The 23,838-nt window shown below is 53.0% G+C and overlaps 2 protein-coding genes across 8 annotated transcripts in view; both read left to right on the top strand.

Annotated features, from left to right (window-relative positions):
* The window catches only part of EDA (ectodysplasin A), an 81,737-nt gene extending 66,995 nt beyond the window's left edge, over positions 1 to 14,742 (top strand). The window contains exons 3-9 of one of the 5 annotated variants that reach the window (XR_008749716.1): positions 135 to 164; positions 3,710 to 3,889; positions 5,228 to 5,262; positions 5,671 to 5,722; positions 8,595 to 8,725; positions 10,756 to 12,682; positions 13,120 to 14,742. Coding sequence is in view for 4 of the 5 variants with exons in the window: in XM_055818263.1 (XP_055674238.1) it covers positions 135 to 164; positions 3,710 to 3,889; positions 5,228 to 5,262; positions 5,671 to 5,722; positions 8,595 to 8,725; positions 10,756 to 11,007 (680 nt within the window). In the remaining variant the exon portion in view is untranslated. Of the gene's footprint in view, positions 1 to 134; positions 165 to 3,709; positions 3,890 to 5,227; positions 5,263 to 5,670; positions 5,723 to 8,594; positions 8,726 to 10,755 lie in introns of all 5 variants that reach the window. The other 4 variants (XM_055818266.1, XM_055818265.1, XM_055818264.1 and 1 more) reach the window with 4 other exon arrangements.
* Positions 14,743 to 16,874: 2,132 nt separating this feature from the next.
* On the top strand, positions 16,875 to 23,693 carry LOC101918489 (transforming growth factor beta activator LRRC32-like). 3 transcript variants are annotated; one of them, XM_055818202.1, is made up of 3 exons: positions 16,875 to 17,466; positions 18,363 to 20,318; positions 20,984 to 23,693. In XM_055818202.1, the coding sequence occupies exons 1-3, from the start codon at positions 17,347 to 17,349 to the stop codon at positions 21,113 to 21,115; spliced, it is 2,208 nt and encodes a 735-aa protein (XP_055674177.1). In that variant the 5' UTR covers positions 16,875 to 17,346; the 3' UTR covers positions 21,116 to 23,693. The 3 variants fall into 3 exon arrangements, with proteins under 3 accessions (XP_055674177.1, XP_055674176.1, XP_013151867.2); XM_055818201.1 differs by having other exon boundaries at positions 20,433 to 21,119; XM_013296413.3 differs by lacking the exon at positions 20,984 to 23,693 and having other exon boundaries at positions 16,877 to 17,466; positions 18,363 to 20,570.
* The last annotated feature ends 145 nt before the right edge of the window (positions 23,694 to 23,838 follow it).

The following is a 23,838-nucleotide window of genomic DNA, read 5'->3' as shown; positions in this document are numbered from 1 at the left end:
TGGTTTTGTTGCCGATTTTGTTCCCGCTCTGGAGAAGATACCCCGAAGCTCAGTGGGTGTTGATGGCAGTGGGGATTTTCTAAGATGAAATGATAACTGAATTTCACTAGTTTTCTGGTTTTTTTTCTTTGTAGGTCCAAGTTCAGTGAAAAACAAGAAAAAGGGTAAGTCTGAGTTCTGATTTCATTTTCCTTTCCAGGCTGATGTTACCCAGCTACGAATTCTCTTTAGCCAGCCCAGAGGAGAAGCCAGCGAGAGGTTCCCTCTCCGGGCAGGGCAGGGACTGACGTGGTGCATGGTCCCACGGTGCAGACCGTCCGCTGCTCCCATGTCCCCATGTTGCTGTGGCAGGACGGTGTGACCCAGCGGTGGCAGGGCAGCACAGGTGCTCGCTGAAGCCTTCCTTAAAAGCCAAAGGACGTTAATGATGTTGTATAGAAGTAATCCTGAAGACACTATAATTAAATAGTTGAGCAGAGTTGAGTTATATGCCAGCTATCGGGAGCCGCTTGCTGCAGGTTGGGGTCTCCTTCAGACCCACCAAAGTCAGTGCAGAAACGCTCTGCATCTCGCTTCTGGATGTGCCGTAACCTCAGGAGCATCGCTCTGTGTCTGGCCTGAGTTTTGCTCGGCCCCATGGGTGTTTTGTCTGATTTTGTTCCTCAAGCTTTTTGCAACGGATGTTTTTTAAAACATGTGTGGATGAGTGTTGCAACTTGGGTTATTCAGGAGGCAGCCCTGTGTTTCTGTGGGGTGTCTGATGCCACCTTTGCTTGCGTAGGACTCCTGGGGAATGCTTACGGTCGCTCTCACACCTACTTGCTACCAGGATCTTGAGCGAGTCAAGGGATCCGAGTTGCTTTATAAACTGATCCTCAAAAGCACGCTGCAGTCTTGATTTCAGGGAAGCACAGGCAGATTACCGGTTTTTGCTCCTTGTAACCATCAAAACATTTCTGTGCATGTTTTAAAGTGCCTGTTCGCTGCGGGGTGTGGGTGATGAGAAGCACAGCCGCTGTGGGCAGCTGCACCGACACAGGGGCTGGAGCAGGCGCGGGCGCGCAGCGCGTGCTGGTGGCCAAGCCTACGCAGTGAAGCACTGGCAGATGCAATGCCAGCTCACTGCTTACTGCCTTACATACCTAAGGTGTAGTTAACTAACAGAAAAGCTAGCTGTTCGGTGCTTTGCTGTGTCCCTTGAGAGACCTCCCCACGCGTGCTGGGAGGCAGCCGGGGCTCCAGCCCACCGCCAGGACCTGTGGGAGCAGGAGTGGCCGAGCTCTGCGTGGCTGTGCTACTTCAACAGCACGTCAGGTCACCTTTAATCCTTGGATACAACCTCGAAATGCACAGCTGAGAAGTTGAGACAGGTCACGGTTAGTTTATATTTACTCTCAAAAGCAGCATAAAATTTTATGTTTGTCCTAACAAAACTTTGAAACCTTAAACCTGTGTTAAATCGGCCAAACTAATCGCAAGTGGTGACTGTGGTACTCGTAGCAACTCTGGAGTAGCAGGACACTCTCACAGAGCTGTATTATATACAGCTATAGTGCTGTATAAAGTAGTTTAATGTTATGGTGCTGTCACATGTAATTTTTTTGAGAGTTAGAGCTTATTGTTTGGCAAATGATGAGTAAGGAAGACTTACTGGTTCTGCCTGCTCTGAGTTTTGGAGCCTGCCTAGTGCATGTGGGCAAAGACGGAGACTTGGCACACCGGGATGTGGGTGCTGGAGACCCTCCCTGGAGAGCTGCTTGTGGTGGGCTGGGGTCCCCCCAGTGAGAAGATTAATTGAAAGCTTTATACATACTGAATATCTATTTTTTTTGCCTTGTGACTTTCCTAAGTGAGGTTCTATTAATGCAGTAAAGTAGCTGAAATTACTTGAAGGAGCGGAATGCACGGAAAATAAAGTGTCCCTGTGCGGCATCAGAATTATGTGCAATTGTTTTACTGCTAAACTAGCAGCTCATTTAGTAGCAGACCAGATTTCTGAGACAGATTAGTTAAACCAGCTGTAATGTGTATCCCTCCTGGGAAGGAAAGCAAAGAGTGACAGCAGCAGGATTCCTGACGTGGTGCGTATGATCCTTCATTCAGATGGCCTATATCAGAGGGGATGTGAGTGAGAAGAACTTAGTATGTGTGCTTTAGGGGAAAGAGGTAAGGTGTTTGCTTCAAGGTGATCATTTCCAAAGCTAATCATTGTCCCGAGGAGGAGCAGGAGAACTGCTGGATTAGAGGAAGGCTGGCTTGTTGCCAGCTCAGATTTGAAAGCACGGCTACTAATCTGGCCAGAAATACTGCTGCAAACAATTTGTCCCCTTAAGCCTTTGCCCCGTTTTTGTAGGATACCAGCATTACTTTCATTACCTGTGCTTTCTTTAACTTAGTTTTCTGCACATTGAAACTAAACCGCACAGTTGTCCCACGCCGATTTCCACGTACCCTTGTTCATGGCTAGTGGCCATCTAGAGATTTCCACCACTGTGCTAACTAAAATAGATGTTTCTTTCCTTATAGTTGTGTTCCTGACAAAGAGTAATATTTAGTAGAGAAATGAGTACATAAACGTACTCAGAAACCATTCCAATAACCATTACTTCATATCCTAACTGCTGCTGTCATCTAATTCTGTCCTTAGAGCTGACTTTGTTTCAGCAGTTGAAGCAATTTTGCTAAGTTAATCGAGCTCTTTGTCCTAAAAGCTGTTAAAAAGTTGCATTTTAAGAATGATGTCGAACTAACATAATTTCAGTCAGGGGTCTGGAAAACGAGCACAGGTCAGGCTTTCCCTGCAGACCTTATTTCAGTCCATGGTGCCCAAGAGTCATTTTTACTTACCTGCTTGTGCTGTTGCTCTTCCTGGGACCACGTAATGAGATGTGTTTGAGCATCGTGGCCATTCTTCAGTGCTCTCATCCACCTAATTGGGTTGGTCCTTCCCATACCCCTCCATCCAAAGCTCAAAATGCACATTTAATTATTTGGAGGCATTGTGGCATCTCAGCCCTTCGTCCATGTGAAGGGCATCCTCTGGGTGCCCACACTGCAGTGGCGGCGATGCCTCCTGCATCCCTGGGTGCTCAGCTCGGAACTGCCCTCTGGAGGCACCTCTCCCTCAGACCGGCGATGGAGCCGGGGGGATTCTGTGTTAATGCCTCCATATCCAGCAGGTAGAAAAGACTGCAACTGTTTTCCATCAGAAAATGGAAAACTTGAGAAACTGTGGAGCGGTTCGTTATGACTTCTAACGCTCCAGCTTGCACCATGCTGCGCTGCAGCGTGCAGCTGCTCAGAGGGAGCACCCCAGCCTTGCCGTTGGGGTGCACCCAGCTGGGGGGGCTGCCTTTGGGGGCTGCGGGACCACCCGTGGCCAGAGCTCTGGGGCAGAGACCATCTGAGTTTCCGTCTCTGGGGAGGCCTTGGAGAGCCCACGTGCCTCATTTAAATGTAATTGCATGTGCTGGAAGGAGCCTGCAAGGCGGGGACCTGCTCTTCCCTGCCAGCAGCATCGTCCTCAGGGTGCAGAGCTGTGGGACCCCTACCCCAGCTGGCTGGGTGCTCCTCCTTGCCCCTGCCCTCCAGCCAGCCATGAGCCATCCCCAGTCTTCTGCTTTCCTCCTTCCCACGGATTTCCTGCAGGTAAAAGACCTTCCTGCGCTTGGTGTGCACACGAACTAACATTTGACCTTCTATTTTTCAGGTAAGAAGGCTGGTCCTCCAGGGCCCAATGGTCCCCAAGGGCCACCAGGTCCTCCTGGGCCCCAGGGTCCCCCTGGCATTCCCGGCATCCCCGGGATTCCCGGTACAACCGTCATGGGACCACCTGGCCCCCCTGGCCCCCCAGGCCCTCAGGGACCACCTGGACTGCAGGGCCCCTCAGGTGGGTGTCCCCCTCTCTGCTCACAGCCTTTGCACACTGGGGGGACGCAGGAGGTGCCATGGTGGCACCGCTGCTGTACCAGCACATAAAAACACTCCAGGTTTGCACCTGAGGACAGAGGAATGTCTGAAGGCGACGGTGCAGCATCGCGCGTAGGACTCGGGTGTTCCTGGGCTCGTCCCTGCACCCAGGGGGGATGAGGGGAGCAGCAGAAGCTCCACAGCCCCGTGGGCTGCACGGTGGGAGCCCAGTGCAGCCGTTCAGGGTGCGATGCTGCAGGCAAAGAGGGATGCAGAGAAGGAGCAGCAAAGACCTACGGAGCCTCAGTAGCTTTTAGGTGTCCTCCTGAAGTCTGCCGTGGATCAATTTCCATGTGCGCAAACTGGCTGCAGGGTGGCTTTTCCCAGCGGTGACTCGGTGTCTGGGTTCATTCCTCCTGAGCTGACCCAAGGCCGAGCTCTGCATCGGGAAGGCTGACACTTGGCACAGCCATGAAGCCGGCCCAGGAACTGCAGGAGCCCAGGCAGCTTGGCCCCCGTACCGGCCAACTAGAAATACATTTGTCTCCTGCAGTTCTTGGTTTCATTTTCCTTTGTTTCTTTGTATCTGCACCATATTGTTTTCTGCATGGAGTCATGTGCCAATGATTTTGTTGAAAATCCCTGAATTTAATAATTCTTTAAAGTGCAGATTAGTGGAAGTTCACGTTGGTGTTGGTTGGATATATATGAACAGTCTAGTATTAACAAATGTATTTTCAGAGAAACCAGGACTATTACCCTATAGCTCACACAGCTCTCAAAGGAACACTTGGTTGACTTCTCCGTTTATATCTCCGAAATTGCCAAAGCAGAGGCCAGGAGCAGCATGAGGTCCTTAGCACTCCAGAGTGCTGCCCACAAGCATCTCCTCTTTAATAGAGATTTGGCTCTCGGAGCAAAGAGATTTCAGCATGCAGCTTGAATGCAATGAATGACCTGAGTTACTGCGGAGTGAAACTTGTAATCTTTGCAGCCAAGAGGCTTTATTGCCACTACCGATCAGGAAAAGGGTTGTGCACTTTTTTCTTCTAGTGGAAACTGGTTGAATAACGTTGGGGAATTTTGATGATCTTAGACAGAAATGCAGGAATAAACCAGGAAAAAGTAGGATGAATCTTTTTTCTTGTTTGTGTACTTTTTAACACAAAGCTGTGCCCCATACCCCTGCTACTGTCCTCCTCCGGTTATAAATGGGGTTTTAATGGTTCTTACGGGGTAAGCGAAGTTTTTTTTATAGGAGTGTTTACTGCAGCTCTTTCAAGCTTCCTCTTCAATGGTGTGAAATTGCATTTTGCAGGTGCCACAGACAAGGCCGGCTCCAGAGACATCCAGGTTGGTTGATCACCTTTCAAGGGAAAAAGCCCAGCTTTGGCTGGATCTTTGTAAGCGTTACCGGCTGTGTTTGCTAACGTTCCATTCTGTGGTATAGCTCTGAAAGACACCCACTGCTTCCTGCGTGTGCTAAGTCATAGATGCATTGGGTGACTGCCTGAGCTCACCCTTTTTATTGCTCAAAAGAAAACCATGTTAATCTGGCTTGGGCTTCTCGCCTCTTCTCCGGTACTTAAATATGCTGTTGTCAGCTGCTCTGATCTTTTTTTCGTTTAATAAAAGCATTCATGATCTTAAGGCACTGTCATGCCTCTGTACTGCTCACCAGGGCTGTGGAGGTGTGTCGAGTGGCTGTAAAATGGTGCGGTGTTTCCCATTAATTTTAAATCCCTGTGATCTCGTTTGCAGCCAGCTGTGGTCCACCTCCAAGGCCAAGGCTCAGCAATCCAAGTGAAGAATGGTAAGGATCTCATGATATTGGCTGTTGCTGAAAAGAGCCCAGCCTGCACCTGTAGGCTCATATCTGGGTCTGGGTCCATCCCGTAGCACGACACCCCAGTTATCCCCGTGGCTGGCCTCGCTCCAGGGTAGTCTGATTCCCCTGCCCACACCCCTTTAGAGGAGTCTCCATCCCTGCTTCCCCTGCACTCCTGTTTATCTCCCAGATGATCTCTATCCTGACCTCCCAGCAATTCTGTCCTGCCAAATCTCCCTTCTCCTTGATCTCCAGACATGTGCTGTGCCTCCTCCAACCTGCTGTCCTAGCAGCGGTCTTCCTCAGCCCCTCGATGGCCAGCCTTCTTTCCCATTGTGTTCCAATTTTAAGCCCTCAGTGTATCCTTTTCCTGGCTTGGCCCTATTAGCCTGTGTTTTTCTCCAGCTTCCCCAGTAATTTATGGCAGGGGAAGGCACAGCTGTAGCATGAGGGCACAGAGGTGCACAGCCACCGGCTCCTCCTGCGTTACGCTGCGCAGCCCGCAGCCTCCATGGTCCCTCGTGCATCTCTGTCCCCACCGACAGCCTTTAAGCTCAAGTCCTGCCAAGCCATTTCGCATCCACAGGCAGCTCTTTGCTCCCCTCCTTCCTCCCCAAATCCCTATCCAATTTCTGCTCGAGTTCCTGCTCTTCTTGCCAACAGCTGGGTCTCATTCATTAGCTGCTGCCTCCCTGCTCACGATGTCTGGCTGTGCCGGAGAGGAGCTGGCTGTGTTGTCCCCAGCCGAAGCCACCACGTGCAGCTCCCCAGGGAGCACAGGCAGCAGCCCCCGTGCTCGTCCCCCCATCCCAGAGCTGGGGGGCTGCAGTTCCCACGGGCTGGTGCAGCAGGGATGGGGCTGCAGGAGCCGTGTCCACCAACCTCTGTCCCGTGCATGGGATGACGAGGGCTGGCCAGCGCTTCTGCTGAAAGGCAGTTCCTTTCTTTCGGTAGATGCGAGCTGTGGGAGCCGAAATTTCTGACGGTTAGGGAAGTATGCTTGCAGTGGGGTGGGGGAAAGCTCCCCAGAACAAAAAGGAAACCGGCTGTTCCTGAGAACAATGCGAGGGAAAAGATGCTGTTTTGCTTATGTTCAGAAAGTAATTATCCCTTTATTAATGGGAAGGCTGTATGTTTACAGAGCGTACGCTACTCTCTAAGAGGGGGAATTGCCCTGTGAGTGTGCTTCCCTGCTGCTCAGGAACAATCTGACGCCGCGAGCCATTAATGCTGTCCAGCTGACAGCCAGCAGAAAGCACAGCCGGGCTGGCTTGCGACCGGGGGCAGGGAGCTGAAAAGCAGATGAAGACTGGGAGGAAAAGAGTTGATAAAAAAAGTTTGATGAAAGGAGACACCTACAGAGAATGGCTCTGTTCCAGGCTCGCAGCAAAGGTGTCCTCTGGACCTGCGTGTTGGCCCGTCCAGAGAGCAGAGATCCCCTCGTCTTGCTAGTTACTCCAGTGCCAGAGGACTGGGTGGCGGATCTATAAATCCCTGACTGTGTTGAGGACCCCAGTTAGGGGATAATGTGGTGTGACGTGATGCAATTTCATACTTCGTTGTTATCTTGGCTTTTAAAAACCTAGGAAATGTAATGACAAAGCATTTGTTACAATAATGCTAGTTACAAAGTCAAGAATGTTGAAGTCAAGGAATACCAGAATTAAAAAAATCGTTTGTGTAACCCTAAGCTGGCCTCCATGCACAGATGTGTCCCAAGAGACAGTGCAGTCCCGTAGCTGCACATGATTTTTTTACGTAATAACCCTTGTCTCTTTTGCTGCAAGGCCTGGTTTTCTTCTGGGGATGACCTCAAGGCTTGAAGCGGGGGTGAAGGCTGTATCATGATGCTTCTGCTGAGAGCATCTTCCAGCCCAGCAGCACTGAGGCGGGGGCAGACAGACCGGCCACGTGTAGTCCCACTCCCATCAGACAGGAATCCCGTTGTCATCCTGGCCTTGCTGTGGTCCTCATGGACGTATCTGCTGATGTTGGTCTTCAGCACGCTGTCTGCTGAAACTCCGCTTTGTTTAGTGTGGAAGCTGGGGAGAGAGCGGTGGGGAGGGGAGGAAATGGGATGGAAAGTAGAGGAAGAGATTTAATAGTCTCAAGGCTGTGTGATGTCAGCTGAGGGTCTTTTCTTGGAGAATTGGATCCTGGTCCTACCTCCGCTGCCGAGTTTATTCCGTGCTATCAGGGAAGGCGCCAGTAACAAAGTTTTTACAAGGGCTGTGAACAGATGCTCTTCAGGAGGTACCTGAAGAAGTGCTGTTATGATCGCAACTGCCAGAAGTCTTTTGGGATCTGCAGCTGAACATACAAAAAATAACATGAAAAATCAGCCCCTGGCCTCTCAGGTGGATTAACAAAACTTGGCAAACACCTTACCGTACTGGCATTGATTTCCATGTGCCGGAGTGTCTTTGCTTTGGCGTGGGGATGATACTGGGAATGTGTTTCCAGGCTGGTAAAACACTTAAATGTGATACTAAGCTTAGCGTAGTGTCAGGAGGAGCAGGCTGGGCTGTACCCCGCACAGGCCAGCACAAAAGGCCGTACCCCAGTTTTCAGGGGTGAGAACTGCCCTTGACAAGGACGAGCAGAGATGTGGACGAGTGGTGCTGTGCACCGCACGACATGGGTGTCCGGCAGCAAGGGGTGGCATAGCTGTAGGGAGGGGTCCAAACGGACGCACCCTGGGCTTTAATTCTGGCATTTTCTTACCGAGTTCCTTGACTTTTCAACTTGAGTCTGTGCCAGCCGTTGTGTATGAAACCTTGCAATGTCATTGTATTTCTGTGCTCCTGCGCTTTTCATTCTGATGGGTACTGAGTGACTGCCGTTTTCTCATACTGAGATCTTTCAGGTGGAGTCCTCAATGACTGGTCTCGCATCACTATGAACCCCAAGGTGTTTAAGCTGCATGCCCGCAGTGGGGAGCTGGAGGTACTGGTGGACGGCACATACTTCATCTATAGTCAGGTAGAAGTGAGTACGGTCCTAGGCCTAACTCCTATTCTTGTGTTCCAATGGAAGCCTTGCATGAACCACGAGAGGGCTCCAGACAACTAGCAAATGCCAAGAACTTGTATGTACTTTTAACCCCTTCGTGCTCTAGGAGATGTGTGTCGGAGGAAGACCTTAGCGGTTTGAAGTGCAAGGTCACACATCACGCCGTGACACCAGCTGCAAGGGATTAGTTACCAAAACACAGGCACAGCTGCCCAGCCAGATCCCACATGCCACCAGTGCCTTTTTTTTTTAATTCTCCACATTGTCTGTCCACTCATTCGCCAGCCCATCTAAACCTCCTTGCAGGGCAAGGGTCCTGGCAGGATGCTGGGCTCTGTGCTTAGAATGAGGTGTAAGACCAAAACCCTGACACCTCCTGATTGTTTCGAAGCCTTGTCACTCTTTGTAAGCATAGGACTCTCAGCCTGGGTGGCTTGGCCAAACTCCAGCCAGGTAACTCCATTTTGCCTCCACCTTTGTGTAGCTTCAGACCGACACGGTGTGCCAGCAGCTGTGCCATGCAGCAGGGCGGCTCGGCTGCTGCCTTAGCTGGTACCGACGATGGATGTACAGACCTGCTCCTGTAAAAAAGGCTAAAGAAGGGCTAAAGTAATAAATCACTGTATTAGGATTTAGTTTACAGCTAATTAAGGCATCATTTCCTCTCCCCATTCAAATGAAATGCAGGAGGTGGACTGTCATTTGACACGCTGCTGCCAGTGTCTTGCAAATCTCTGACCAGAAGCGCTGCGCTGCGAAGCTCTCCCCTTCCGAGGGCATGCAGGGTGTCCACCCACCTGTGGACAGAAAAACTCTTCTGGGGCAGATTTTAGCAAGGCAAGAGAGTTTCTGTGTGACACCCACAACTAAGCAACTCCCACCTTGCTCCAGGCTTCTGATACCCCCTCCTGCTCATGCTTCGCCTCCATGCAGCCGGCAGCCCCGCCGGTGCCGTACCAGGTCGGGTACGGTGGGCGCTGGGTGTCAGGTTAGGGGCTCTTCCACAGAGCTGGTTACGTGTCTGGTTTGGATGGGGACAGGAAAACTACGTGAGCCAAAGGATAAAGGATAATCGATTCCCGAGTGCTTAATGCTAATTGCTGGCCACCACATTGTGCCTCTGAAACCTATGTTATTTGTAGCCCATCAAGGAGAAAGGGGGCTTAGTCTCGCATAGCTTCTGTGGTCGCAGGGTGTAGACTAAGAAGAATTAGCAGATGCATCCAAACTGGCTGGTTTTCATCTGTCGGGAAGAAGCAGCTCCCTGGGACTGACTTCTCTTTGGACAGGTCTTTCTCATGCATCCCGCAGTTCTTCAGAACCGGTGTGTGGGAGGAGGTTAAGTAACGAGTCACGGAGCCCTGGGGACGTAGGTGCCAGATCTAGGGGTTAAATCAGCAGAAACACTGTAAGGGCACTTGCTTCCAAACTGTGGAGGTTGAGAGTGTGTCTTCCCTGTAATAGCTTATGCCTTTGAAAGCACCACAAGTCCAATTACAAAGGCGCTGTACAACTGCCAGTACACCTTAGGGCATTTTTGATGTCAACACTAAAGGAGGCTCATGGGACCCAGAAAGCAGGACTGGCCAGGTAAGTGAAAGAGGACTTCAGTTAAAATATTTCTGTCTGTTTGTTGGATGAAAAGCTGTTTGTGGCAGACAGGGTTGTCTACACGGTTTTGTAACTAGGCCTGTGCAGGTTTGTAATTTTTCCTGTGATCAGCAGGGTCCAAAGCAAGGATTCGTAGCTCAGCCTTAGATACGTGGATTCACGGATGCTTGCATGCTTGTGGTAGTATGAAGCGGAGTACAGAGTTTCCTCGTGTTTGGTTGGCTTGGGGTTCCTTCTGCCTCAAACAAGACGACCTCCCATGAGTGTAGGTGTCCCGGGGCCAAGGAAGGGATTGTCAGCAGAGGGAACGTACACGATGTACACACTGAATGTGGACTTGTTCCATGTGCACAAATACACTCCTTAATACCTTTCTTCTTCCTGCTTCACATCAGGTATACTACATAAACTTCACAGATTTTGCCAGCTATGAGGTGGTCGTGGATGAAAAGCCCTTTCTGCAATGCACTCGGAGTATTGAGACCGGCAAGACCAACTTCAATACCTGCTATACAGCTGGGGTCTGCCTCCTCAAAGCCAGGCAGAAGATTGCTGTGAAAATGGTCCATGCTGACATCTCCATCAACATGAGCAAGCACACAACTTTCTTTGGGGCCATACGCCTAGGAGATGCACCAGCATCCTAGACGAACTTGGCATGTCCAAGGATACTCACAGAACTGCACAGTGCTGCTGTTCATAAGCGTATCAGTATTTCAGGGGGTTCTGTAATCCGGCCATAAAGAAAACTGATCCAGAGCTATTTATTCCTATATGTGAATGCAGGAAGCACAATTGTCTTCTGTGACTTGCATGGAGACTTGGATCAAAAAGCTAGCTGAAAAAGCATTGTGAGGAGGAAAGGCTGTTGTGTCTGCCTTGTCTCAGTATTTCCAGTATTACTGCACTGATACTCTGCTCTGTGATCTTCACACGAGGCTTGTTGAGAGTGGTGTGGGTCTCTGCTTTTATGTTGCACTAGCAAGAGCATCCCAGGCGGTAGCAGGAGAAGACAGACTAATGTCCACATTGTCCTAGCCAGGCACTCCTGCTTCTGCACACTAACGAAAGCAGGAAAGGGGGTTTCTGGTTTTCCGCCTTCCCAGTTGGAACTGGAATGGCTGCGGGGTGCGAAGGGAGGTGAATAAGACAGGGTCAGTGGTGTTTACATTCATCCTCAGGAGTGCGAGCAAAGAAGGCGAAGTGCCTCTACCTAGAGCTTGGAAGCAGGCTGCAAAAGCAGTAAGTGCAAGAGGAAGATGAATACTTAATAGAGCAGGCTTAGCAGATAGGAAACTGCCTCCACATTCCAGAAATATCACAAAGTCCCAAAGAAAATGCCGACTACCGGTTCCAGCGCCTCTGCTACTTTCAGCTCCTGCCATTACCCCAGAGGTATACCTTGCCCTAATGGGGGCTGCCTTAAAGTACTGCTGCTGTTACAGCAATTTGTGTTTTGTTGGGGGTTTTTGTTGGGTTGGGGTTTTTTTTTGGTCTTTTTAATTAATATTTTGCAAACCAGAACACATTTCTACAGGCTTCACCCAGCCATGTAGAGCAGACACAAATACTTGTGAAAACACTCTGAAGAAGTTTGTCATGTTTAAGAATAAAATATTCAAACAGGAAATTTTTTTTCTGTTTTAATAGCAACTGTCCCACTTTTAGATGTGGTTTTTATCCTTCCCTCCCCCCATCCCTTTCCTTTTGGCACCCTTCTACCTAAAATGTTCTAATAAGTGGTGGTGATGGAGTCTCTAGCAAAAAAAAAAAAAAAAATGTATTTAAAAAGTCTGGTCCAGCATGAAGTCACCACTTTTTCTTTTCTCTGAGCCCTGCTGAGTCTAGTCATAACTCGATTTCTGGTGACTAATAGAAGAGCTGGGATGCTATTGTTTCTTTTGGCTTCTTGAGCAACTCTCTCCCGTTACCTCCCCTCAACTGTGGAGACCTAAAGCTATAAGATGTGCTTGAGCTGAGGAAGAGGCTGAAGCGCTAATTGCTCTTTTGTGTCATGCCTTGGCTTGTTGCTTGGTTGTGTCGTTTTTGTTTTTTTTAAACTGGATTTCTTTTCAGAACATGTTTTTTCTTTGAAAACTAAAGAGGGTGATGAAGTTTCAGCCTATGTAGCGAACGGGACAAGTCACGAACCGGCGTCTCGGTGATGACCTGCATCTCCAAGCAGAGGTGTCTCAGCCGTGGTCACCTGCAGGGCCATGGGAGCAGACGTGTCTCAGCACCGTGCTGTAGTGACTGATCTGACCGCAGAAGGGTCCACCCTGGCTGAAGCATTCTTGGCTCCATCGCTTTCCCCCATCCGTAGTGAGTGATCTCACTTGCCAAGTATTGCAGTTATTGGGAGATAAATATTTCTTGGGGGCACCCAGCTTTGGCTACAGCCTCGCTATTCACAGGAGGCGTGCAGTTTGTAAAATAACTGCTTGAAAAATTGCCTGCTATTTCTTTTTCAGTGTGTTCTTCTCCTTTCTAGCCTTAACATGTTGGGCTACCAAGAGCCTTAGGGGCACTTAACTAGCCTTTGTGGTTTATTTCCTTTAAAATGGATTAAGAAGGACATGTTCCTTTGACAAGAATGAATCGGGACAACTGTGTATAGTGAGAACATTAAGCAAATCGTTAACAGAATTGCTTTAGAATACAGCTTGAACAGCAAGACTTAGGGCAAGCATAAACCATGCGAGGGGCGGCTTGGGAGAGGACGATGGGTGTAGTTTGCATTCCTTGTCCCCCACTGGCAGGGTCTGTGATGTGCTCCTGACTGTGGCTGCGGGCAGGAGGAGGCAGGGGCCCTTCTCTCCACCAAAGTCCTTTACATCGTTGCTGAGTTCCCTCTCTGGCATGTGCCTGGAATGCGGGACGAGAGCAGAAGGGAGAGGTTCCTGCCATGGAAAGTGTTAACGGGCTTTTTCTGTTGCTGGCGTTACACCGAAGCATGAGCTCGGTGTAGGTGAGTTGGAGATGTGGAGTTGGATTCGGGTATGGAGTTGGAGAGCAGAGACTACCTGACTGCAGGTGGCCTTGGTGCCACAAGAGCCATGTTCATCCCGGAGATGAGCGGGCGGATCGCCAGTCCTGCAGCAGCCGAAGAGTCTGTATACTTGAAGCCCTTTGGCCTCTCCAGCAACAAGTTCTCGTTAGTGCGGTATTACAGTGCAGGTTACCTAGGCTGTAGTATAGACTCTTCTATATGATGCTTCTCCAGATGGTGTCCCACCATCTTTGGTGCCTCTTCCCCTTAACTGGAGCCAAAAAGGGCCTGGAAGCAGCTCAGAGGAGCATGAGGAGGATGCGCATGGGAGGTTTTAGCAAACTCCAGCAGGAACAGGGCCTTGCTCCAGTCTTTCCGTCTGATGTCTTTGAATGTTGGTGTATCTCGGTTCCTAGTCTGGTTGAGAAGGAGGTGCTTCGTTTATAGACAGACTTCTGCGTATCTGAGACGGCGGACACACAAGCCTTCCGTGTGCCAGCCTTCCTCTCCGGCGGTACTTGCTGGCTCTGCTCTTACCTGCGTGCCTTGGCTCTGCTGCCCAACTTTCGGCTGGACTCCAGCTGCAGAAACATAGCGAACAGCTCATCGGTACGTAACGCATCGTCCGAAACCCTTCTCTCTCCCAAGCTCCTCTCTACAGAGGCAATGTCTAGGGAAGCTGGCTTGGCTGTTGTGTTCAGGCCCCTTTTTGAGGGAAGGATTCCTTTCAGTAAAGGCTTTAGGTCACGACTCCTTGCCCAAAACTACCCGGCCCTTGCTCGCCTCCAGCACCCGCCTTGCCCAGGTAGGCGGCCGTGGTCTCCCTGCCACCCTGGCCCCATCAGGGGACGTGGCATCATCCTGCCACCGAACGCAGCATTGGCTGGTTAGAAAAGGGCACCGGAGCTGCCCCGGGAGGGGGATGGGCAGAGTGCATTGGCTCATCCGTTTTTCTTCCCCTCTTTCACAGCAAGAGGAGGAGCGCGGGGGGTCGGTCCCCCCCACTGCAGGCTGGTGGCCGCTGGCTCCCGTCCTGGCCCCAGGCTGTCCTGGCGCAGGCTTTGGGGGAAAGGGGAAGGGACAGCTGCAGCTGCGCCTCGTGGCTGTGCCCACTTACAGCCTCACCCCCACCGTGCCATCCCCACCCCCCATGTCCATCACTCTCTCTCAGACACCCCAATGAAAGCGTAACGGTAGAGGAGGTGTGGGAAGAGGGACACGAGTCCCCCCGTTACCCATTAGAGCTGCACGGTGATATACTGATGCTGTTTTGTGCTTCGGCATCTTTATTCAAGACACTATCTGTATATAAAATATACATAATGTATATAAATTAGGATGTAAGTTTATGTAAATTGTCAATATTTTCTTTGCAAATAAAGCTTTTTCCTGATCTCAGTGTTCTCGGTGGGACGTCCTTCCTCAGCCAAACCAGGAATTTCTCTGGAAAGTCTTTACAACTAGTGCAAAGTATGTCAAGTGCACTTGTGCAATGGGACGCAGCTGAAAGGCAAAGCATCTCCCCATCCTTTGGGGAGTAGTTGATACGCACCTGCTGCAGCCACCACCGCTGATGCGAGAAGCACCGGTCCCCCTCGTCGGGCTCAGAGCTGCTCAGCGTTTGGCTTCCCAACTCCCTGCTGCTCTCTGCAGTCAGGGATATGTGCAGAGAACAGTGTTGTTATCGCTATTTCCTGGGGAAGTAGTACAGAATTGATGTACCTAGGTAACCAGGTGCCCTCTGCCTCCATAACGCCCAGGCTGGAGCAAGCATCTGTCACCCCACGGTAAGGCTATGACATTAGGCAAGTGGCTTCATCTGCTCTTCTGCTAAGCCTTTCATTCCTCCTGTCCTTTGGAGACCTCTCACATGAAAGCTGGGGGGGAGCAGGAGCATCGCTCTTAAACAGACCACTCCAGAGACTGGGGAGCCAGTCTGGAGGCTCAAAGTGGCAAGAAGCATGGGATGCCCTGGGATTTGCAGGAGCAAATCTCTTCCCGTTCATGCTGTGAGGTTCACTCTGCCTTCAGCACGGTCCCTGAAAAGCCTCTCGGTATTTGCAGGGCACCTTGGAGGGCTCGGTCCACACCCGGCTGGCTCTGCAAAGGGAGTTCACAGCCTTGGGATGCAAATGCCCAGGGATTCTCCAAAGTCCCTGATCAAAATCAGGGACTTTACAGCTGAGTTCATGGGCTGTGCCCACTGTGCGGACCCGTGCCCAGCAAGTCGGGGTGCAGGGAGGAGCGGGCCGGGGTTCCCCGGGCAAGGCGGCGCCGGAGCCGGGGTTGCACCAGGGGCAGGAGCAGTTGGGTGGAGCCGTTCCTCCCTCACCGCCTTCCGCTTTTGGGGCTCCGCGCTTGGCCGCCGAGGGGAGGCAAGGGATGCTGGAGGCGAAGGTTCATCCAGAGGTCGGTGTTTCCCTGGCCAGAGCCTGCAGAATTTCACATCTGCACAGATGTGCTATCCTCACCGCACCTCCGAAAACAATGGCAGGCTGTGCACCCACAGCTGCCGCTGGAGCCCGGGGCTGCCGCGGTGAGCGGGGAGGGTGCCAGCCTGGGACAGCAGCCCTGGCCTCTGGCCCGAGCCTGCCTGGCTGTCACCCCCACCCGGTGTGCCATGGCTGGTGACGCTGGTCTGGCTCCAGACTGAACCACATCCCGGGGGTGACAAAGTGTTCCCTGCCACACCAGCTGCCAGCAGGGCAAGGGGCTACAGCAGCAGAAACCTGGCTGTGTCATCTTCTGGGTGTGTACGTGTATATACATTTTGTATATATGTATATGAATTATATATATATTATATATATGTTTATGTATGTCTGGCAGGAAAAATAGATGACATATATACGTATATATAAAATTTATTTATTTTTCCTGCCAGACACATCTAGGACTAGAGCTGAAACTACAGAAAAACACGTCCTGAGGCAGCCATGCAGCAGCCTGGAGGTGCTTCTTCAGATGTGAAGGAAATCGGCCACAGTGAGCCAAAAACCCCAAAAGCATGTGTTTTGCAGAACGCCCCATGAAGCATGCAAGGAGCATGTCCCCGCGGAGTGTGTCAGCATTAGGCGGCACAGGGACATGGAAATCTCACTGCAAAAAAACCCGCGTGGGTGGGGTGCAGCTCTGGGCACCCGGATGCCACTTGGAGCTGCTGCAGGGAAAGTCCCCACCTGGTTCCTGCCTTGGGTGAGGAGGTGACCCAGCAGCTGTCCTGCAGCCTGGCAGGGACACTGGGATGTGGCAGCGAGGAGCTCAGCCCCTGCAGCACAGCGGACACCTGGGGAGGAAGACGAGGAGGAGCAGGGGAACGCCAGGTTTGCACATCCCGCTGGGAATGGGTGGTAAACCCTGGGGAGCCATTGCTTCCCCAAGAAGGAGCAGGTGCAGCAGGAGAGTCCCCTCCGCTGGGCTTGTGGCAGTGCCGGGAGGGGAATTTGCTCCGTCTTCGGGCAGCGAGCTCACCTGCAGCCCCGGTGGTGCTGGCAGCCCCACAGTCATCCCCAGCGGCTGCAGCAGCAGCTCCGTCCCCAGCGCAGGGTGGCCGGGGAGCCCTCACCAGCTGCTCCCACTGTACTGGCACTGGCTGCCCAGGGGAGCTGGCACAGGGCATGGTTTGGCCCTGGCATGGGGCAGGGGAAGCTGGAGAAAGAGCAGATCCACGCAAGGGAACTCCCCCAAAACCTCTTGGCGTTCCCAAGTACCACCTCTGCTGCCTGGCAGTTCGTTTGGGTGGCCGATGCAGCCCATCACCTGAGTGCTGGTGCAACCCTGCCTCCTCCCCATCCCGCCATGTGCCTTCCTTGTGGCTTTCTGCACTGTTTTTCCCCCTCTGTAATCTTATGTCTTTCTTTTCCCACTTCCGTAGCTACGAACACCCACATGCGTTATCTCCTTCCCCTGTCCCATCCTGAAGGCTATTTATACAGAGCCCAGCTTGCCGGAGAGTGCTGCAGGAGCGGAACAGGGCTGGCAGCACCCACAGCCCAACATGCTCTTGTTGGAACACCTGCTGGCTGGACGAGGCTGCTTGCTGCTCTGGCTGCTCCTGTCTGTGCTCAGAGCCCAGCCTAGCGAGGAGGCGAGGCCCAGGTCCATGCCATGCCAGCAGGTAGGGCTGCGTTCTGAGGAGCCTCCGGGCTTGGCTGGCCCCACCAGCATCACTGGGTCTAAGCGGGGCTGCAAGCATCCCTCTGCGCAGCACAGCATGTGTCCCCTTCGCACGGCTCTCCCCTCCCTCCAGCTTCCATCTCTTTAACCTTCCCAGCCTTGTCTCTCCTTTCTCCAAACCGGTCTCCCACTAGCTGGTCCCCAGCACCTACCTGCTCCAACATCCCATGCAGGTGGCACCTTCTAGTGGTCCCTGCCACTGGGGTGTCAGCTCGAGATGCTTGCTCAGAGGCAGGATGGAGTGCAGGGTTCCGCAGGGATTCAGACAGCTGCCATGGATGTTAGCGAGGCAGTCAGGAGCCTGGATGCGCTGGTTTCTGTGTCACACACACACACACGGCTCCATGTCGAGGCTCCCAACTCCAAACTGGCAGAGGTAACAAGTCTGGAGGGAGCGGGAAGGTGGAGCCCAAAAGGACGGTGCCTTTCCTGTGCCCAGACAGGACAGGGATGCTCCGGAGCAGTTCCTGGGCTGTCCCAGTGCTGGGTTTGCCCCACCAGCCTGATGCACCTCTAGTGCTTACACTAGCTTTTTGCCCATCTTCCTTGCTGGGACGCATGGGAGGACAGCCTGTGGGGCCAGAGGCTGAGCCTTCTCCTTGCACCGTCAGAAACAACTCCACAGTGTCTTGGAAAGCCCAGCTTAACCCTGGGGACAAGCTTCTTGTCTCTGAGCAGTGGCTTTAGGTGGTCTGGCCTCTTTCCATCCCAGGCTTGGGAAAGGGGAGCAATGCTCCCTTCCACATTGCTCCTGACCCTCTTGGACAGCAGCTGGCGTGGCTAGAGCTGTGGTTTGTAGACCCTCTTGTGCTGACAGCTTCTCCTGTCTCTCTGTAGAGCCCCATGAAGGTGTCTTGCAAAGGAGTTGGCCTGCGCAAGTTTCCAAAGGAGCTTGGCCAAGGAGTTAAGTACCTTGAGCTCTCCAACAACTTCATTCAAAACCTGTCGGGCAGCTACCTGCCAGGGTTTGGGCAGCTTGAGTACCTGGACATGTGCTTCAACCAGCTGGAAGCCGTGTCAGCCACGACCCTAGCTCAGCTGTCCCAGCTGCGCTCCCTCCTCCTGGGATCGAACCACCTGGACCGCAATTACCGCGCTAACGGGCGAGCCTTTCGACTGCTCAGGAGTATAGAGGTCCTGGACCTGTCGGCAAATAACCTGGAGAGCCACATGGCAGGCTGGTACATCAGCAACCTCACCAGGCTGAGGATGCTGGATCTCTCCAGGAACAAGATGACCAGGCTGCCAGTGGGGATCTTCTGGAGCATGCCACAGCTGCGCGAGCTAAATCTCAGCAACAACTACATCATGGAAATCGAGGAGGGAGCTTTTGAGGCTCTGGAATTGCTGGAGGTGGTGAACTTGGCTTTGAATTCCCTCCACTGTATCTCTGGCTTCAGCCTCACACAGCTGCGAGTTTTAAATCTCAGCCACAATGCCCTGGAGCTCTTCATCTCGGAGGAGGGAGCGGAGCCCTACCTGCTTCAAGTGCTTGACTTGAGCCATAACAGACTCCTCTATTTTCCAGAGCTCCCCAAAGCCCATTATCTCACACACTTAAACCTCTCCAACAACCTTATTGCTTCCCTGCTCCCAGGCTCACGCCGTCCGGAGGAGTTTGTACCGTGCTACACGGAGATGGCGAGGTTTAATAGGACCTTGCATACCGCAGCTGGTCTGACACATGTAGCTGACTTGGATCTCAGCAATAACCGGCTGCAGCTGTTCCCATTTACCTTCTTCCACAGCCTGGGCTCTCTGCACAGCCTCAGCCTGGCTATGAACTGTCTCCAGGATGTAGCCAGGGAGCCGCTCACCGGTGGCACAGAGCCCAGTGACCGCTCGCCCACGCCGCTGGAGCGTGCCACCCTGTCTGTGCACTCACTGGACCTCCACAGCAATGCCATCTGCGTGCTGCCGCGCTGGTTTTTTGATTATCTGCCTCAGCTGGAAGCAATTGATCTGGGCTCCAACAGCCTCCAGCCTTGTGAGAGCCCGGGGAGTGATCGGGGAGGGAATTCGGGAGAGGGCTCTCCCGTGCCAGCCCCAGGAGGCACCTGCACCCCCTTCTACAATGTCCCTCACTTGAAGCATCTGAGCCTTTGCAAGAACAACATCGCCAGGCTGCAGCCCTACGCCTTCAACCGGACGTCACTGCTCTCCCTAGACCTGTCCGGGAACAAGGACTTGTTCATGCCTAAGGAAGCCCTGGGGGGGTTGGAGTTCTCCCTGCAGAAACTCTCTCTGAGGGGTAACCAGATGGACAACAGCAAGGCAGAGCTCCCCTGCCTGGACACACTCAAAGTTTTGGACCTCTCGGGCAACAATTTGAGCCTTTTGCCCACAGGTCTTTTCTGCTGCCCGCTGGAAAGCCTGAACATCCGCAATAACAACCTGCTGACGTTGGAAAAGCCAGCGCTCATCAGCTGGTCCCACAGCCTGAAGGACGTGTCCGTCGCTGGAAACCCCTTCAGCTGTTGCTCGCTGGCCTGGCTGGACACGCTGCGGGCCGCTGGTGTGGGTGTGCGGGACCTGGACGAAGCCCTCTGTGCCTACCGGGACCAGAGCAGGAACTTCTCAGCCAAGATAACCAGCAGTCCTCGGTGGCTTTGCCCACCTCCCAAGGACACCATCTCGCTGGCTCCATTCGTGGTCGTGATGAGCCTTTTCTTTCTCAGCTTCGGGGCTTGCTGCCTCCTGAAGAAAGGGCAGAAGGTGCCGGAGTGTGCGGGACTCCAGAGCAACAGGGTGGGGGTCTTCCCCCCCCATCCCAAAATTGCAGAGCCAGCCCAGGTGAGGCCAGAAGATAGTGTCACCAAAGTGTAGCCCAACCCTGGGGAGCAGGAACTGTAGCAATCGCTCAGAACTCTAATTATTATTAATAATATTAATATTATTGTATTTTAGGTCTCCTCCCCTCACCAGCATCCTGCGTGTTTTGCAAACCAAATAAAGGGAGTGTGGTTGGTGCTGAGCTCTGGGCTGGGCAGAGGTGGTCTCTGGGCCACCTCTCCTTCTCCAGAAGGATGGTACCCCCATCTGCTCTGCTCCCTACAAGATGTTAAATGTGCTATAAGCACTCGTGGGTGGGTTTTCTGCCCTGCCGTCACACGTTCTCATCACCCGGGGCAAGAAACCAAGGCTGGGGCTGGTTGAATTGATCTGCCCCACGCTGAACCCATCATGCTCTCCTTGTGGAAAGGGAATTGTCTCCACTGGTGCTACCTCAGCATTTGTTTCACAGCTTTCCCAGCAGCTCCTCTCTGCCTTTTAAGCAGATGTAATTCCTTGCTAAGCGCCTGCTCCAGCTCCCAAAGCACTTGCCAGCCTGGTGAGGGGTGGGCAGTGCCAGCGAGCGGTGCCTGCTGGTGGCTGGAGCAGTGGTGGGTCACGGTGCCGGGATGAGGAGGGGGGTCTGCAGGATCCTACCCACCTCCTTTCTGCCCTTTCCTGGCAAGCTGTCATCTGACCAGAGCGGTGGAGTTGGCAGGGCTGAACATGACCCCAGGCACTGCTGTGGAGGAGATCTGCCCTGGCCTCACCCACTGCGACAGCGAGAACGAGAGGCAGTCCTGCGTGTCCCTGGCTGATGCTGGGTCACCGGCTCTTTGCGGTGGGTGCACAACATTCCCACCTGCAGCGTCTGGACTCCCACATTGCTGGTGGCAGGGGCAGCTCGGTCTCCATCGCAGGGGTAAGTGCTGGCAGGGCCTTGGTCCTTGGTGCATCTGGCACCCTCTGAGCATCTACAGGGGGGCTAGGAGCCCAGCTAGGGAGGGCGGCAGGAGAGGGTGCTGAGCGGGACGGTGAGCTGCAGCAGTGATGCGGGATGGCTGTTGGCATGATGTGATGCTCCTGGTGTGCACAAACCGCCAGCCGTCTGTCCTGGCTGTGAGGTGTCCGGCAGAACGATGCTGCACCCCCCCAGGACAGCAGCCAGGTGCCTGACAAGCACCTGAAGGCTGGGGCCGGCTCTGGGGAAGGGTAAAAACACGGCTGTGATGAAACCTTTTATGTTTCACATCTCTTTGCTTCCACCTTGAAAGCCCCCAGCTGGCCCAGGCCACCTACTTGTCCACACCTGTTGGGCTAGAGGCTGAGAGCAAAAGGGCTTGGAAGTCACTTAAAATCCCAATTACTTAACTTTTTTTTTCTTCCCCCTTTCAAGCTTATCGTGGTTTTATTACGAAGCAAAGGGCATTTTTGCTGTAAAACATATGCCTTCCCCATGCTGCCTGTATTGCTGCTGGGGCTGCAGCTTCCTGGCCTTTGATGGGCATCCAGCTCCCGAGGGACCCCCAGTGCCTTTGATGGCCCCAGTTTCCATTCCCGCCTCAGTTTCTCTTTGATCTGGCACTCTGCGCCTTGTCACCGCGAGCAATCAGCCATGCTGGTGCCTGGGGCATCACAGGGGAGCCTGGCGCTGTGTGTCACCACCCTGCAGAGACCTTAGGGATGGGCAGGCAGCCATTGCCGCTGGTAAAAACCCAGCCTCCTGCTCAAGGGTGGCTTTTTGCTATATCTCCGCTTCCACACACACTCTTCCCCTTTTTGCTCCTCCTCCTGTGTCCCTCTGGTTTGCCAAAATCCCAGTGCATGCTGGCCACCCTCCCACCACCACTGCAAGCCCTCGTCCTCTGTCATGCTGGTGCTCCCTGGCTCCATCCCCTGCTCCAGCACAGGTCCCAGCCGATGTCCCTAAGGAAACACAGCCAGCTGGGCTGGGCCATGGAGTGCAGCGTGCCAGGAGCTGTGTGCCCACTTTGGTCCCTTCTGCACTTATCCTCAGCAGGGTGCCGTGGTCTCGGGTGGCACCTGAGCTCCCTGGGCAGGGACGTGATTTCCCGCATGCCCATGAAGCACCACAACAGCAGGTGGGTAAATTCAGCTTCGGTGAGTCCCTAAAGCTGTGCCAGCCCCCTTCCCCAGCCCAGGTGCTTGGTGACATTACAGGGACACTCTTCGGGGCCACCCAGCCAGAGCCCAAAATGCTGCTTTTGCCTTGGGTGGGTGTTTCTGGTACATTTTGAGTGGCCTCTGTTCCTCATTTAAGCCCCCTCCCAGGCTGTACTTTCCACGCATGTCACAGTAAGATGTCCTGCCCTTTGTGCTCCCCCTTCACCAGCTTCCACCAGCATCCTCCTCGCACTGGGCTTGCGGAGGGCTGGAGCCAGGTGACGGGCAGGGACACTGCGTACCGCCGGGTGCTTGGGGACGCTGTGTGCCTGGGTGCTCGCTCAGTCAGTGCCAGGCGCTGCCCCCAGCTTCCCCAGCGCTCCCGAGCCGTGTTTATCCAGTGCTGCTGACGCAGGCTGTGTCACATCCTCACGGGCCAGCAGCAGCTGGTGGTTGACCTGTGCGGAGATGGTGGCACTTGGGGACAGCGGGCTGCTGGTGCCTACGTTTTCTCCAGGGATTAGAGCATCTGCTAAAGAATGTGCTAAAATTAGGAGAAAGGGTCCTGTTACTGGTTTTGCCCTGCAGGGAAGGCTCCCAAAAACACATAAAGCTTAAGGTAAGAGGGGTGGAGGAGAGAAGCTGGCCTTGCCAAGGGACAGGGAGCCTGCCAGAGCCTGGCGGAGAGCGGGGTAAGCTTTAAAAAAGACAAGAAAGCCTGGAGAACCCCCGAGGTCAAAGAAGGGTAGCTAAGGCGGGGAAACTGAGCCAGGGAAATTGCATGTCAACTTATCATCTTTATTGATGTTCATGCGCTTTCCCAATTCAAAGAAAAACAGGATTCCAGGCTGTGGTCTCATGGGTACTGCAAGAGCTGAACCTGCCCCAGCGCGAGGGCAATGCCCCCTTCCCCCAGTGACTGGACAAGTGACGTGCCAGGAGCAGGGCACGGGGTGAGCCCCCAGGGCTTGGGCTGGCACAGGGGATGGTGAGGTGTGACCGGGCTGGCCAGACCTGCCCCTTGCGATCCGCACCGGTGTCAGCAGGAACCAGCACGAGTCACACATGAGGTGAGAGGGACCCGGCGGCCGCACTGGCTGGTGTTCACAGGAGGGGTATGTTCTGGGTTCTTCATTGCTCCTCCACCTGAGCTTCCCACAGTTCAGGGGAAGCGGTCCCCTCCAGGGACCTCAAGCTTTTTCTAGATCAAAAATGAGAATAAAAGATCTGTAGAATATTGAAGTTTAAACAAATAAAGTGACAATGCCAAAAGTGTTGCATTTTTCATGTTAAGCTGTAAAGTAGTAGGAGTAAAATTTTGTTCTTAAAAAAAAGCAGTGGTGGTTAACATATTGTGACCATTTACAAATTTTCTAGAAAACTAGTTGAGAAATCCAGCAAAACTCATTCTTTCCAG

This window comes from Falco peregrinus, chromosome 13 (genome assembly GCF_023634155.1).
Source record: "Falco peregrinus isolate bFalPer1 chromosome 13, bFalPer1.pri, whole genome shotgun sequence".
In the NCBI taxonomy this organism is placed as follows: Eukaryota; Metazoa; Chordata; class Aves; order Falconiformes; family Falconidae; genus Falco; species Falco peregrinus.
The sequence above is the reverse complement of the archived record's forward strand: the minus strand, read 5'-3'. Positions and strand labels throughout refer to the sequence as shown.